General features: G+C 41.1%; 1 protein-coding gene across 1 annotated transcript in view; it reads left to right on the plus strand.

The window, feature by feature from the left end:
- prex2 (phosphatidylinositol-3,4,5-trisphosphate-dependent Rac exchange factor 2) overlaps positions 1–13,866 on the plus strand; it is a 432,315-nt gene that overhangs the window by 294,483 nt on the left and 123,966 nt on the right. Inside the window, exons 26-27 of the mRNA XM_034169827.1 lie at positions 6,785–6,964; positions 11,824–11,918. Of these exons, the coding sequence (XP_034025718.1) occupies positions 6,785–6,964; positions 11,824–11,918 (275 nt within the window). The remainder of the gene's footprint in view (positions 1–6,784; positions 6,965–11,823; positions 11,919–13,866) is intronic.

The raw sequence follows: 13,866 nt of genomic DNA on the forward strand, positions 1-13,866 counted from the left end.
GGGATGATGAAATCATTTTTCAAGATGATAATGCACCTTGCCATAGAGCAAAAACTGTGAAAACATTCCTTGCAAAAAGACACAGAGGGTCAATATCATGGCCTGCAAATAGTCCGGATCTTAATCCAATTGAAAATCTTTGGTGGAAGTTGAAGAAAATGGTCCATGACAAGGCTCCAACCTGTAAAGCTGATCTGGCAACAGCAATCAGAGAAAGTTGGAGCCTGATTGATGAAGAGTACTGTTTGTCACTCATTAAGTCCATGCATCAGAGACTGCAAGCTGTTATAAAAGCCAGAGGTGGTGCAACAAAATACTAGTGATGTGTTGCAGCGTTCTTTTGTTTTTCATGATTCCATAATTTTTTCCTCAGAATTGAGTGAGTCCATATTTTTTTCCCTCTGCTTGGTCTAAAAAAGTAACCGTTACTGACTGTCCTGATTTCTTATAGTGTTTCTTAAAGCCAGATAGTTGCCATTTATATCTCACCCATATTGGCCTCTCTTCATTGGCTTCCTGTTAATTCTAGAATAGAATTTAAAATTCTTCTTCTTACTTATAAGGTTTAGAATAATCAGGTCCCATCTTATTTTAGGGACCTTGTAGTACCATATCACCCCAATAGAGCGCTTCACTCTCAGACTGCAGGCTTACTTGTAGTTCCTAGGGTTTGTAAGAGTAGAATGGGAGGCAGAGCCTTCAGCTTTTAGGCTCCTCTCCTGTGGAACCAGCTCCCAATTCGGATCAGGGAGACAGACACCCTCTACTTTTAAGATTAGGCTTAAAACTTTCCTTTTTGCTAAAGCTTATAGTTAGGGCTGGATCAGGTGACCCTGAACCATCCCTTAGTTATGCTGCTATAGACTTAGACTGCTGGGGGGTTCCCATGATGCACTGAGTGTTTCTTTCTCTTTTTGCTCTGTATGCACCACTCTGCATTTAATCATTAGTGATTGATCTCTGCTCCCCTCCACAACATGTCTTTTTCCTGGTTCTCTCCCTCAGCCCCAACCAGTCCCAGCAGAAGACTGCCCCTCTCTGAGCCTGGTTCTGCTGGAGGTTTCTTCCTGTTAAAAGGGAGTTTTTCCTTCCCACTGTAGCCAAGTGCTTGCTCACAGGGGGTCGTTTTGACCGTTGGGGTTTTACGTAATTATTGTATGGCCTTGCCTTACAATATAAAGTGCCTTGGGGCAACTGTTTGTTGTGATTTGGCGCTATATAAATAAAATTGATTGATTGAAATGACTTTAGTTTTGTGTCATGTCTGTGATCTGCTTTTTTTCTACAAAATTAAACAACTCAGTGAACATCCTCCGAGGCCGGTGATTCTATAATTTTTGCCAGGGGTTGTATTACATGGGAAACGATACAATACGATTTTTTGTCTGTTGACTGCGAATATCTGGTTTATACGATGACGATTTAGGTGAGTTTTACTGTACATGGGACGGAACACTAAATTTACCTCTCAAAACTTTGAGGATGATGTCAGCTTCTATCCCACACGGCTGAGTTTATTTTCCCAAATTTTTCTTCTGTTCAGATCTGAAGAGTATCTGTACATCTTGAAGCCCTTGCTGTGTCTATTTAGGCATCCAAATGCACAACAACCCTGCGTTTTCAGCAAATAAATAAATAAAATAGCTGGATTTACATGCAGACAGATTAACAGTGAACACTATTTTGAACGCAAGATGGCACCACGAGTCATGTGACTTTTTTTTGGGGGGGGGGGGGGGGGGACTCGTTATGTCGTTACTCTCCCAATCAAGGGACTCTAGGGGGATGCCACTGCTCTTCTAAGAAACCTACATCCACCCCTGGAATCACTAGGACTCACAGATCTAACGCACACAGGCAGCCTTCCATTTATACCTATAGAAATTTAAAGTGTTTTATGCTACATTTACACATAACAACGACAACTCACGAATGCCACGAAGTATACATTCTTGGCCACTGATCACGAATGTGATGATTCGGGTCAGAGGCATCAGGTCTCCTCAGGAACTGCTGCAACCTGTTACCACGCGTTACAATTAATGGCACATGTTGCTGGAGAATTATCAGGAACCATTAAGCATGGTCAAGAATAGTGTTCCGCGTTGTTGCGTGCTATTGCGCGTAACAGCGCAAGTCACATTGTGAACAAGGTGAATTGTCTCCACACATACCCATTTTCATCCAACCGAATTCAGATCGCTCCAGTTTTTCAGAAGAACTTTGTGACTGCATGTGTAGTTGGGCTCTGTGCCATGGAGTGGCGCAGAGAGGAGGAGGAGGAGGAGACGGACAGAGCCAGATGTGTGGCTTCATGCGGCTGTCGTCTCGCGCATTTTCCCAAACATCAGGCACATGCAGCAGGTGGAACACCTGCAGGAGCGCGCTGAAGAGCACTGAAATGAGACTTTTAGCCGACTTGGTGTCAGCAATCAAACTGAATGAGGTGCAGCAGGGTTTAATTGTGTGCGTCCTTCTTCCTCCGCCGGACTGGAGGAGGTGCAGAGATGTCTGGCTGCATGAGTCTCCTCTTGATCCTCTGGCTCACACTCTCGGAGACTCTCAGTTCTCCCGTTCATCGGTTACAACAGCAGGTGGAACACCTGCAGGAGCATCCTGAGGAGCTTCAGCAGGAACTGTGGAACGAGTTTAATTGTGTGCACGTGACAGAAAACTCATTTGTTGTGGTGCGCAATGAAATGTGATGCCGCGTTACAAGTCATGTCAAAACTTGACAGTTTCCATGTCACTTCGTAATAACATGACAGTTTGGGCTCCAAGAACCATCACAGGAACCACTACGAACATTGTCACGTTCTATTAAGGATCACTACTCATCAAGACGGATCAATACGCTCAGTTGCGACCTCCACGACGTGAGACGAAATGAGGGTGGTGTGTGACATTCGTGGAAGATTTTCTGACAGGCAAAAACATGCTCGGCGAATATCAAGAATATCACGCACCAACACGCACTATTAAGAAACCTATTAAGAAACCTATTCAGATGCGTTAAGTCACATTAAGAATGTCAGGAATGTGTCACGAATGACAGAAAAATGACATTCGTAACGCGTCTTGGTTATGTGTAAACGCACCTTAAATGAGTCACGGTGTGCAGCCATTCTGCTCAGTTGCCATTATCTCTGAAGTATTTTTTGCTCCAAACTTTATTGTATTTTTACCTCCACCAAGGAGTTAATGTTAATGCTGACTGCTTGTCTGTTAGTAGCATAACTCAAAAAGTAATGAACTGGTTTCAATGACATTTGATGAGCAGATCGATAATGTTCCAGGAAGTGTTTCAGTTTTAGAGGTAATACAGAATATATTCTATAAATGAGATCCAGCATAATATTTGAAACATAACATTTAACTCAAAAGGTTGTAACATGATGTTGATGAAATTTGGTGAACAGGTGGATATTGTATTAAAAATGTGGGATTCTATTTTGAAATTGATCCAGAACATACAACCCCTGGCAAAAATTATGGAATCACCGGCCTCGGAGGATGTTCATTGAGTTGTTTAATTTTGTAGCAAAAAAGCAGATCACAGACATGACACAAACTAAAGTCATTTCAAATGGCAACTATCTGGCTTTAAGAAACACTATAAGAAATCAGGACAAAAAATTGTGGCAGTCAGTAACGGTTACTTTTTTAGACCAAGCAGAGGGAAAAAAATATGGACTCACTCAACTCTGAGGAAAAAATTATGGAATCATGAAAACAAAAGAACGCTGCAACACATCACTAGTATTTTGTTGCACCACCTCTGGCTTTTATAACAGCTTGCAGTCTCTGAGGCATGGACTTAATGAGTGACAAACAGTACTCTTCATCAATCTGGCTCCAACTTTCTCTGATTGCTGTTGCCATTTCAGCTTTGCAGGTTGGAGCCTTGTCATGGACCATTTTCTTCAACTTCCACCAAAGATTTTCAATTGGATTAAGATCCGGACTATTTGCAGGCCATGATATTGACCCTCTGTGTCTTTTTGCAAGGAATGTTTTCACAGTTTTTGCTCTATGGCAAGATGCATTATCATCTTGAAAATTGATTTCATCATCCCCAAACATCCTTTCAATTGATGGGATAAGAAAAGTGTCCAAAATATCAACGTAAACTTGTGCATTTATTGATGATCTCCCCAGTGCCTTTACCTGACATGCAACCCCATATCATCAATGACTGTGGAAATTTATATGTTCTCTTCAGGCAGTCATCTTTATAAATCTCATTGGAACGGCACCAAACAAAAGTTCCAGCATCATCACCTTGCCCAATGCAGAGTCGAGATTCATCACTGAATATGACTTTCATCCAGTCATCCACAGTCCACGATTGCTTTTCCTCAGCCCATTGTAACCTTGTTTTTTTCTGTTTAGGTGTTAATGATGGCTTTCATTTAGTTTTTCTGTATGTAAATCCCATTTCCTTTAGGCGGTTTATTACAGTTCGGTCACAGACGTTGACTCCAGTTTCCTCCCATTTGTTCCTCATTTGTTTTGTGCATTTTCAATTTTTGAGACATATTGCTTTAAGTTTTCTGTCTTGACACTTTGATGTCTTCCTTGGTCTACCAGTATGTTTGCCTTTAACAACCTTCCCATGTTGTTTGTATTTGGTCCAGAGTTTAGACACAGCTGACTGTGAACAACCAACATCTTTTGCAACATTGCGTGATGATTTACCCTCTTTTAAGAGTTTGATAATCCTCTCCTTTGTTTCAATTGACATCTCTCATGTTGGAGCCATGATTCATGTCAGTTCACTTGGTGCAACAGCTCTCCAAGGTGTGATCACTCCTTTTTAGATGCAGACTAACAAGCAGATCTGATTTGATGCAGGTGTTAGTTTTGGGGATGAAAATTTACAGGGTGATTCCATAATTTATTCCTCAGAATTGAGTGAGTCCATATTTTTTTTCCCTCTGCTTGGTCTAAAAAAGTAACCATTACTGACTGCCACAATTATTTTTCCTGATTTCTTATAGTGTTTCTTAAAGCCAGAAAGTTGCCATTTGAAATGACTTTAGTTTTGTGTCATGTCTGTGATCTGCTTTTTTCTACAAAATTAAACAACTGAATGAACATCCTCCGAGGCTGGTGATTCCATAATTTTTGCCAGGGGTTGTATTTAGGATCCAGAAGAATTTTTAACCATTCAGGAACATTTAATTCAAAAATGAATTATTAATAAACACTAACATTTCATGAGGAGATGAATAATGTCAAAGGAAATAATTTATGTAATTTTTGAGTGAATCTCGAACATATTCTGGATCCAGGATCCAGAAGGATGTTAGAAATGTGGCAACATTGAACGCTAGATGAGTGACGCTAGATGAAAGTTTATGAGTATATAGTAAAATTCCTAGGAAACAAGGTGTGGTACAAAATGCAAGTGAAATTAGGTGTTGTGACAGTTGGGAATATGTGGCCTGGCGGGTGTGTGCACTCTGAGTGTTTTGTAGTTAATAGTCTGACCCAGTGACCTTTATGAGCTCACTGAAAAGATTTGTAATATGACCCCCCTTTTTTAAAAATTATTTTCAAAAAGTGGAAAACAACACCAAGTATAACGGCACAACCACATCATACAATATCCGCTTCTTTTTTGTTCCTCTTTCTTTTTTATAACAATAATGCTGAACAGATAGGGAGAGATAAACAGTGTGCACAGTAAACCATGAAAAAAATGATAATAATAATAGTCTACCACAAAACCAAAAAGCAATTGAGAATTTTACTATACTTATTCTATACGTGAGTGACTTCCACAAAGTCTGTTTGTGAATGCTTTATATATCTGACCCACTTTCTCCACAACTTAACCAAAGTCCCCTTTTTGAGCCGAAGGGAAAATGTAATTGATTCATTACATAAATCTCATTTACTATATTTATCCACTCAGACATTGTTGGGGGTCAGGAGGGAGCCAGCATCTTGTAATCGCCTTCTTGACTGCTGTTGTCAAAATTGCAAAAAGGTATTTGTTTACAGATCCTAATGTGACCCCTTTAAAATCATAAGAAGAAAAAAAAAATCTAAAATGTTTTTTGGTGGCACGTGGTGCACGTTGTGGATAATTATACAACGTGCGTGTTGTGGATAATTATACAACGTGCGTGTTGTGGATAATTACAAACTGCCCTTTACGGTACGTCCCCGCTTCCTTAAAGCCTATGTTATGACACAATGGAAAATCTAAGTGGACACAAATTAAAATAAGCGAGAAATGTAAACAGACGTTGTACATCAGCGTAGCATGGAGAGAGATCAAAAAAAAAGTTCAAGCTCAACATTTATTGGAATATGGGTCTAAATATCACCATGTGTTGCTGCAACTGTGAAAATATCCTTCCTGCTCCTCTGATCACCGTCTTTATCGAATCCAGACCAGAGCGGAGCTGATTTGTGCAGCAGACATGCAGCGTGTTGACACAGCTGCACTACGCTGCATCTTTGAACCTATTAATACGATGTGGATCCACTGCCGTGGGGTGCTGTTGTGCAAAAGCCAAACACAAACAGGTCGGGTGTTTTGTTTGGCGTACACTGCTTATTAGAGACAACACTTTAGCCCACGTACACAAAGGAGCTGTTTCTATCAAGCTGTTTATATATATATATATATATATATATATATATATATATATATATATATATATATATATATATATATTTATATATATATATATATATATATATTTATATATTTATTTTTTTATTTTTTTTTTTTTCTCACCTTCTTCTCGTTGCTGTCTGTCTCCATCAGCCTGCTTTCCTCCATCACTCACCTGCCAGCGTCAGAGGCGAGGAATCCGGAGAGCTACATATCTGCTGAGACTGAGGGGGAGAAAGGGGAGCGAAATGGTAAAAAAGTGTGTTTCAGTGTGGCAGGAGATGAGCAGGAGGATTCCGGACATGACACCATCAGCAACAGAGACTCGTACAGGTACAGTTAAAACTAGAAAAGCACACATTAGAGAGCAGACCTGTACCACTGTTCATAATACACAACATTTAAAGTTATACAGTAGTGTTCAGAATAATAGTAGTGCTATGTGACTAAAAAGATTAATCCAGGTTGTGAGTATATTTCTTATTGTTACATGGAAAACAAGGTACCAGTAGATTCAGTAGATTCTCACAAATCCAACAAGACCAAGCATTCATGATAAATGCACTCTTAAGGCTATGAAATTGGGCTATTGGTAAAAAAAAATAAATGTAGAAAGGGGGGATTTCACAATAATAGTAGTGTGGCATTCAGTCAGTGAGTTTGTCAATTTTGTGGAACAAACAGGTGTGAATCAGGTGTCCCCTATTTAAGGATGAAGCCAGCACCTGTTGAACATGCTTTTCTCTTTGAAAGCCTGAGGAAAATGGGACGTTCAAGACATTGTTCAGAAGAACAGCGTAGTTTGAATAAAATGTTGATTGGAGAGGGGAAAACCTATACGCAGGTGCAAAAAATGATAGGCTGTTCATCTACAATGATCTCCAATGCTTTAAAATGGACAAAAAAAAAAAAAAACAGACACGTGGAAGATAATGGAAAACAACCATCAAAATGGATAGAAGAATAACCAGAATGGCAAAGGCTCACCCATTGATCAGCTCCAGGATGATCAAAGACAGTCTGGAGTTACCTGTAAGTGCTGTGACAGTTAGAAGACGCCTGTGTGAAGCTAATTTATTTGCAAGAATCCCCCGCAAAGTCCCTCTGTTAAGTAAAAGACGTGCAGAAGAGGTTACAATTTGTCAAAGAACACATCAACTGGCCTAAAGAGAAATGGAGGAATATTTTGTGGACTGATGAGAGTAAAATTGTTCTTTTTGGGTCCAAGGGCCGCAGACAGTTTGTGAGACGACCCCCAAACTCTGAATTCAAGCCACAGTTCACAGTGAAGACAGTGAAGCATGGTGGTGCAAGCATCATGATATGGGCATGTTTCTCCTACTATGGTGTTGGGCCTATATATCGCATACCAGGTATCATGGATCAGTTTGGATATGTCAAAATACTTGAAGAGGTCATGTTGCCTTATGCTGAAGAGGACATGCCCTTGAAATGGGTGTTTCAACAAGACATTGACTCCAAACACACTAGTAAATGAGCAAAATCTTGGTTCCAAACCAACAAAATTAATGCCTCGCAGATGTGGAGAAATCATGAAAAACTGTGGTTATACGAGGTCTATTAGAAAAGTATCTGACCTTATTATTTTTTTCAAAAACTATATGGATTTGAATCACGTGTGATTGCGTCAGACAAGCTTGAACCCTCGTGCGCATGCGTGAGTTTTTCCACGCCTGTCGGTTGCGTCATTCGCCTGTGAGCAGGCTTTGAGTGAGGAGCTGTCCAGCCCCCTCGTCGGATTTTCATTGCCAGGAAATGGCGGAATGATTTGGGCTTTTTTCCATCAGAATTTTTTCAGAAACTGTTAGAGACTGGCAGCTGGAAACCATTAGAAAAATTTATCTGGCTTTCGGTGAAAATGTTACGGGCTTGGTAGAGAATAAGGAGTGTTACTGTCGCTTTAAGGACAGCCCCCAGCGGCTGTGGGGCGCGCCGTGCTCCGAAGCCGCCATCGACAGGCTGAACGACCATTTCATTTCTAAACGGATGGCTGTCTGGATCCGTGACCATCGTGTGCCATTTCTCTGGTTATCACAAGAGCTGGACATCAACCATTTTCCGGCAGATTTCACTTTTAACAAGAGATTTTGTCATGGAAAGCCGAGCGGAGGCTTCGCGTGTCACGATGGATTCCCGCATCACGATGGATTCGCTACTGGAGCAAGACAAAACCACCTCCATTTTGGTCTCACAGGACGGCTTTGAGATGGCGTTCAGACAGCTGTCGGTGGTTTTTCCATCGAGTGATTATCCGAGAAATTGTGGCTGTGCCTGGACATGCCAGAACATGTCCCGTGAGGCTTCATCACGGCGTTGCTTTGCGCCATGCGGCACTGCCGCTACACGCGGAATTCCTCCGCACGTCTGTCTCAATGTGCCGAAAAAGTGCTGATGTCCACGTCTTTTCACAATTCCTGTGCTAGTCAGACGACGTCCCGGATAAAACACAGCGTCCAGTTTGGAAATGAACGGCACATTCCACTGTTACAGGAGTTTTTGTCATGGAAAGAGGAACGGAGGCTTCGTGCGTCGCGGCGGTGCCGCATGGCGCAAAGCAACGCCGTGATGAAGCCTCACGGGACATGTTCTGGCATGTCCAGGCACATCCACAATTTCTCGGATAATCACTCGATGGAAAAACCACCGACAGCTGTCTGAACGCCATCTCAAAGCCGTCCTGTGAGACCAAAACTGAGGTGGTTTTGTCTCGCTCCAGTAGTGAATTCATCGTGACGCGCGAAGCCTCCGCTCGGCTTTCCATGACAAAATCTCTTGTTAAAAGTGAAATCTGCCGAAAAATGGTTGATGTCCAGCTCTAGTGATAACCAGAGAAATGGCACATGATGGTCACGGATCCAGACAGCCATCCGTTTAGAAATGAAATGGTCGTTCAGCTTGTCGATGGCGGCTTCGGAGCGCGGCGCGCCCCACAGCCGCTGGGGGCCGTTCTTAAAGCGACAGTAACACTCCTTATTCTCTACCAAGCCCGTAACATTTTCACCGAAAGCCAGATAAATTTTTCTCATGGTTTCCAGCTGCCAGTCTCTAACATTTTCTGAAAAAATTCTGATGGAAAAAAAGCCCAAATCATTCCGCCATTTCCTGGCAATGAAAATCCGACGAGGGGGCTGGACCACTCCTCACTCAAAGCCTGCTCACAGGCGAATGACGCAACCGACAGGCGTGGAAAAACTCACGCATGCGCACGAGGGTTGAAGCTTGTCTGACGCAATCACACGTGATTCAAATCCTTCTGGTTTTTTAAAAAAATAATAATGTCGGATACTTTTCTATTAGACCTCGTACAACTAAATACTAGTTTAGTGATTCACAGGATTGCTAAAAAAGCAGTTTGAACATGATAGTTTTGAGTTTGTAGCGTCAACAGCAGATGCTACTATTATTGTGAACACCCCCTTTTGTACTTTTTTTTTACTAATAGCCCAATTTCATAGACTTAAAAGTGTGTATATCATGAATGCTTGGTCTTGTTGGATTTGTGAGAATCTACTGAACAATAAGAAATATACTCAAAACCTGGATTAATCTTTTTAGTCACATAGCACTACTATTATTCTGAACACTACTGTATGTCCACATTTGCTCCAACATTTAGTGACATTTTTTCCACTACTAGTTGTTTATCAGAGCTGACACACTGTCTTGTGTGTGCGCACGAATTTCACCTTCATTACATGATGAAAGTTTGTCCAAACTTGTAAAAGCCTGCAGCCACTTACCTATGCATCGCACCTTACGTTTTTCCACAAATGAGAGAATAGATCTGCTAAAATGCAACAGCTGTCTACTGCTTGGCAGCTCTCAGTTCTCATCAACAGTGGTGATTTCATAGTAAAGGTCCCGCCAATTCTGCCACAATAAAATCCTTTTATTGGTGAATCACAGTAATGTACAGGGGAATTAGCATCAGCAGCAAATGACATATAATGTCGTATTTAGTAGAAATGAGAAGGATGCACATCTGTAACAACAGTAATAATGACCAGCTCTGTATTACACCAACTAACAGAGGATAACTTTTTCCATAAGCCCACTTGCAGTTAAATCAGGAATTTAATGAATCTTTGCTGCAAACTCCACATCAGACATTGTGGAAGTCTTAGGAATTTTGGATGTGAATCCCTCCTGCAACATGTCTGTGGAAACACCAACCATGAAGTGTGTGTGGAGATTCTGGACCTTTATGATGTCATAAATGTTGCTCATCAAGAATCCTGAAAGAGAAAGAAGAAGCATTTTGAGGTGAATCTGATCAACACTAAAATTGAATTAACTGTTCCATGATGATGTTCCCACAAACCTTTGTTGAAGCCAAGACATGATATTTTAAGAACTAGGCTATGCAATTTTAAGGTTTGGAAAACACAGTTTTGAATGATTTTGAAGCTTTATTGCTGGTACTGTAATTGATGCCCATGTATTTAATTCCAGGATTTTTTTAACAACACTTGTATGATACAGTCATCAAAGAAGATTGAGCGTTTAAAGGTTTGGGTGATGTCTTAATATAACTAAAGTTGTAAAAAAAAATGAAGCTGTCCTTTAAATCTGTTTTGACCAGTCATCTTACAGAAAAGATTGATGTGGCGACGCCGTTAATAATACATTTTAATAATACGTTTATTTACATTGCACTTTGATGACAAATATTCACAAAGTGCTTAACATGATAAAACAGTTCATATGAAATATCAAGTAGAAATAAAAATTAAAAACATGGGATTTAATTCAGATCAACAAACAAGCAAGCAAGCAAACAAACACGTGATTCTAAAGAAAGCGATACAGATAAATAGCTCTGTTAAAATTGCACAAATATAAAGAAGCTTTCCTTTCATAACAGCCAGTAAGTTCACCAGTTACATAAAAATCTCTTTGTTTGGCACAAACCTGGCCTCCTTGGTTGAGTTACTGTAGACAGAGGTGGTTAAATTAGATTAATTAATTAACACATGTTAACGGAGTCATTTATCAAAAAAAAAAAATCACACAAAGTAAATGGACTGAAAAAAATGCATCATAACAAATAATGTGACAGCAGAACACGATATCATTTACTCATTTAAGATAAATGATGGGAACCAAGACAAATGAGTACATAGAGGCAAATTTAAGTGTATTTTTTCTAAATCTTTTTTTCCCCTCCTCAGTGATTGCAACAGCAACAGAAACTCCACCGCGTCATTCAGCAGCATCTGCAGCAGCCACTGCAGCTCCTACGTCCACAGTGACGAGATGGACTCAGGTACGCCGAATACAACAGCGTCTGTGCAGCGTGTGTGAGCATCACTCATGTCCAGTTATTGTGCATGAAGAAATATCACGATAGTTATCGAAAAAAAAAAATAAATAGAGTTGAATTTATCTATATGGTCAAAATCAAAGTTTCTAGTTGAATTCCATTAATTATAAACCAAACCAGGGCTGCACAGTGGTGTACCGCTTAGCCTCGCAGTAAGAAGGTCCTTGATTTGTTTCCCACCTGGTCCTTTCTATGTGGAGTTTGCATGTTCTCCTCCTGGTGTTTGCCTGAGTTCTCTCCAGGTGCTCCAGTGTCACTCCCAAATCCAAAGACATACATGTTAGGTGGATTGGAAACTTTATATTGGCTGGAGGTGTGCGAATGAGTTTGTCTGTCTGTATGTGGCCCTGCGATATTCTGATGTCTTATCCAAGGTGTCCCTGCCTCATGACTGCTGGGATAGGCTCCATCCCCCTCACCACCTCCCCAACCCCCCATGACCCTTGATTGGAGTAAGCAGGTACCGAAACTGACTGAGTGACCCAAACCATCCATATAGCTTCAAAATTGTCCCTTAAGTGCCAGAATCTGAAATGATGTGGTAAGTTTTTGACTCAGTGAGGATTGCTGTTAATGTCTAACACAACTGTGCACAGAGTCAAATATCCTTCTGTTCGCAGTTATTTGGAATGCCAGACATGTACACAGAGAGCACAGAAAATTATTAAGCTCCATCCAAAAACATCTCCACAAGAGATGTGAAGCAGCCGCTTTTTAAGCAAATGCCCAAAACTGATTCATGTATTCATCAATGAATACAAGCACTCACCAACAAGTCAAAGGTTCAGCTTTCCTCAGTGCAGCTCAGATTATTGAAGTCTTTTCTTTTGTGTAGGTGTTATGCCGCGTTCACACCGGGCGCGACCAGACGCCACAAATTCGCTTTGGGCGATGGACGCACCACCATCGCCCGGTGTGTCGCTCTGCTTTCGCTGCAAAAATTTGCCCCAGTGCGTCATCAAATAGGAGGAGCTTCCATTCCGCTCGCCAGTCAAGTTAACATGACGGACCTTGATCACACACAGCGAGTTGTTGTGGAAAGCTGACAAACGTCGTAGGACGTTCCCAATTCGGGGAGTATCATTATTTGCTGCAGGAGCTGCGTCTGGATGACGGCCGCTTTCAGCGGTCCTTCCGCCTCTGTAGGACCCAGTTTGAGGACCCCCTGTCCCATTCACGCGCCCACATGTAAACTATAAAAAAAAAAAAAAAAAAAAAAAAAAAAACCTCCTCTCCCCCTGCTGCGGGGCAGCTCCTCGCTCCAAAAACGCTGTCAAAATTGTGTTTAGAAACTAGTCACCATTTGCTTTATTATACATCTGTGTAGTTAATAAATAAAGTAATCTCCACGGAGGATTCGCTCGCGCGGGCATGTGATGGAGAAAAAAAAGAAACTCCGCTCCCTCTGCTGCGGGGCTGCTCCTCGCTCCAAAAACTCTGTCAAAATTGTGTTTAGAAACCAGTCACCATTTGCTTTATTATACATCTGTGTAGTTAATAAATAAAGTAATCTCCACGGACGATTCGCTCTCGCGCGCATGTGAAAAGAAAAAAAGAAACTCCGCTCCTCTGCTGCAGGGCTGCTCCTCGCTCCAAAAACTCTGTCAAAATTGTGTTTAGAAACCAGTCACCATTTGCTTTATTATACATCTATGTAGTTAATAAATAAAGTAATCTCCACGGACGATTCACTTGCGCGCGCATGTAAAAACATAAAAAAAAGAAACTCCGCTCCCACTGCTGCGGGGCTGCTCCTTGCTCCAAAAACTGTCAAAATTGTGTTTAGAAACCAGTCACCATTTGCTTTATTATACATCTGTGTAGTTAATAAATAAAGTAATCTCCACGGACGATTCGCTCGCGCGCGCATGTGACAACAAAAGAAAAAGAA

The sequence above is a fragment of the Thalassophryne amazonica genome, chromosome 1, assembly GCF_902500255.1.
Source record: "Thalassophryne amazonica chromosome 1, fThaAma1.1, whole genome shotgun sequence".
Taxonomy (NCBI): Eukaryota; Metazoa; Chordata; class Actinopteri; order Batrachoidiformes; family Batrachoididae; genus Thalassophryne; species Thalassophryne amazonica.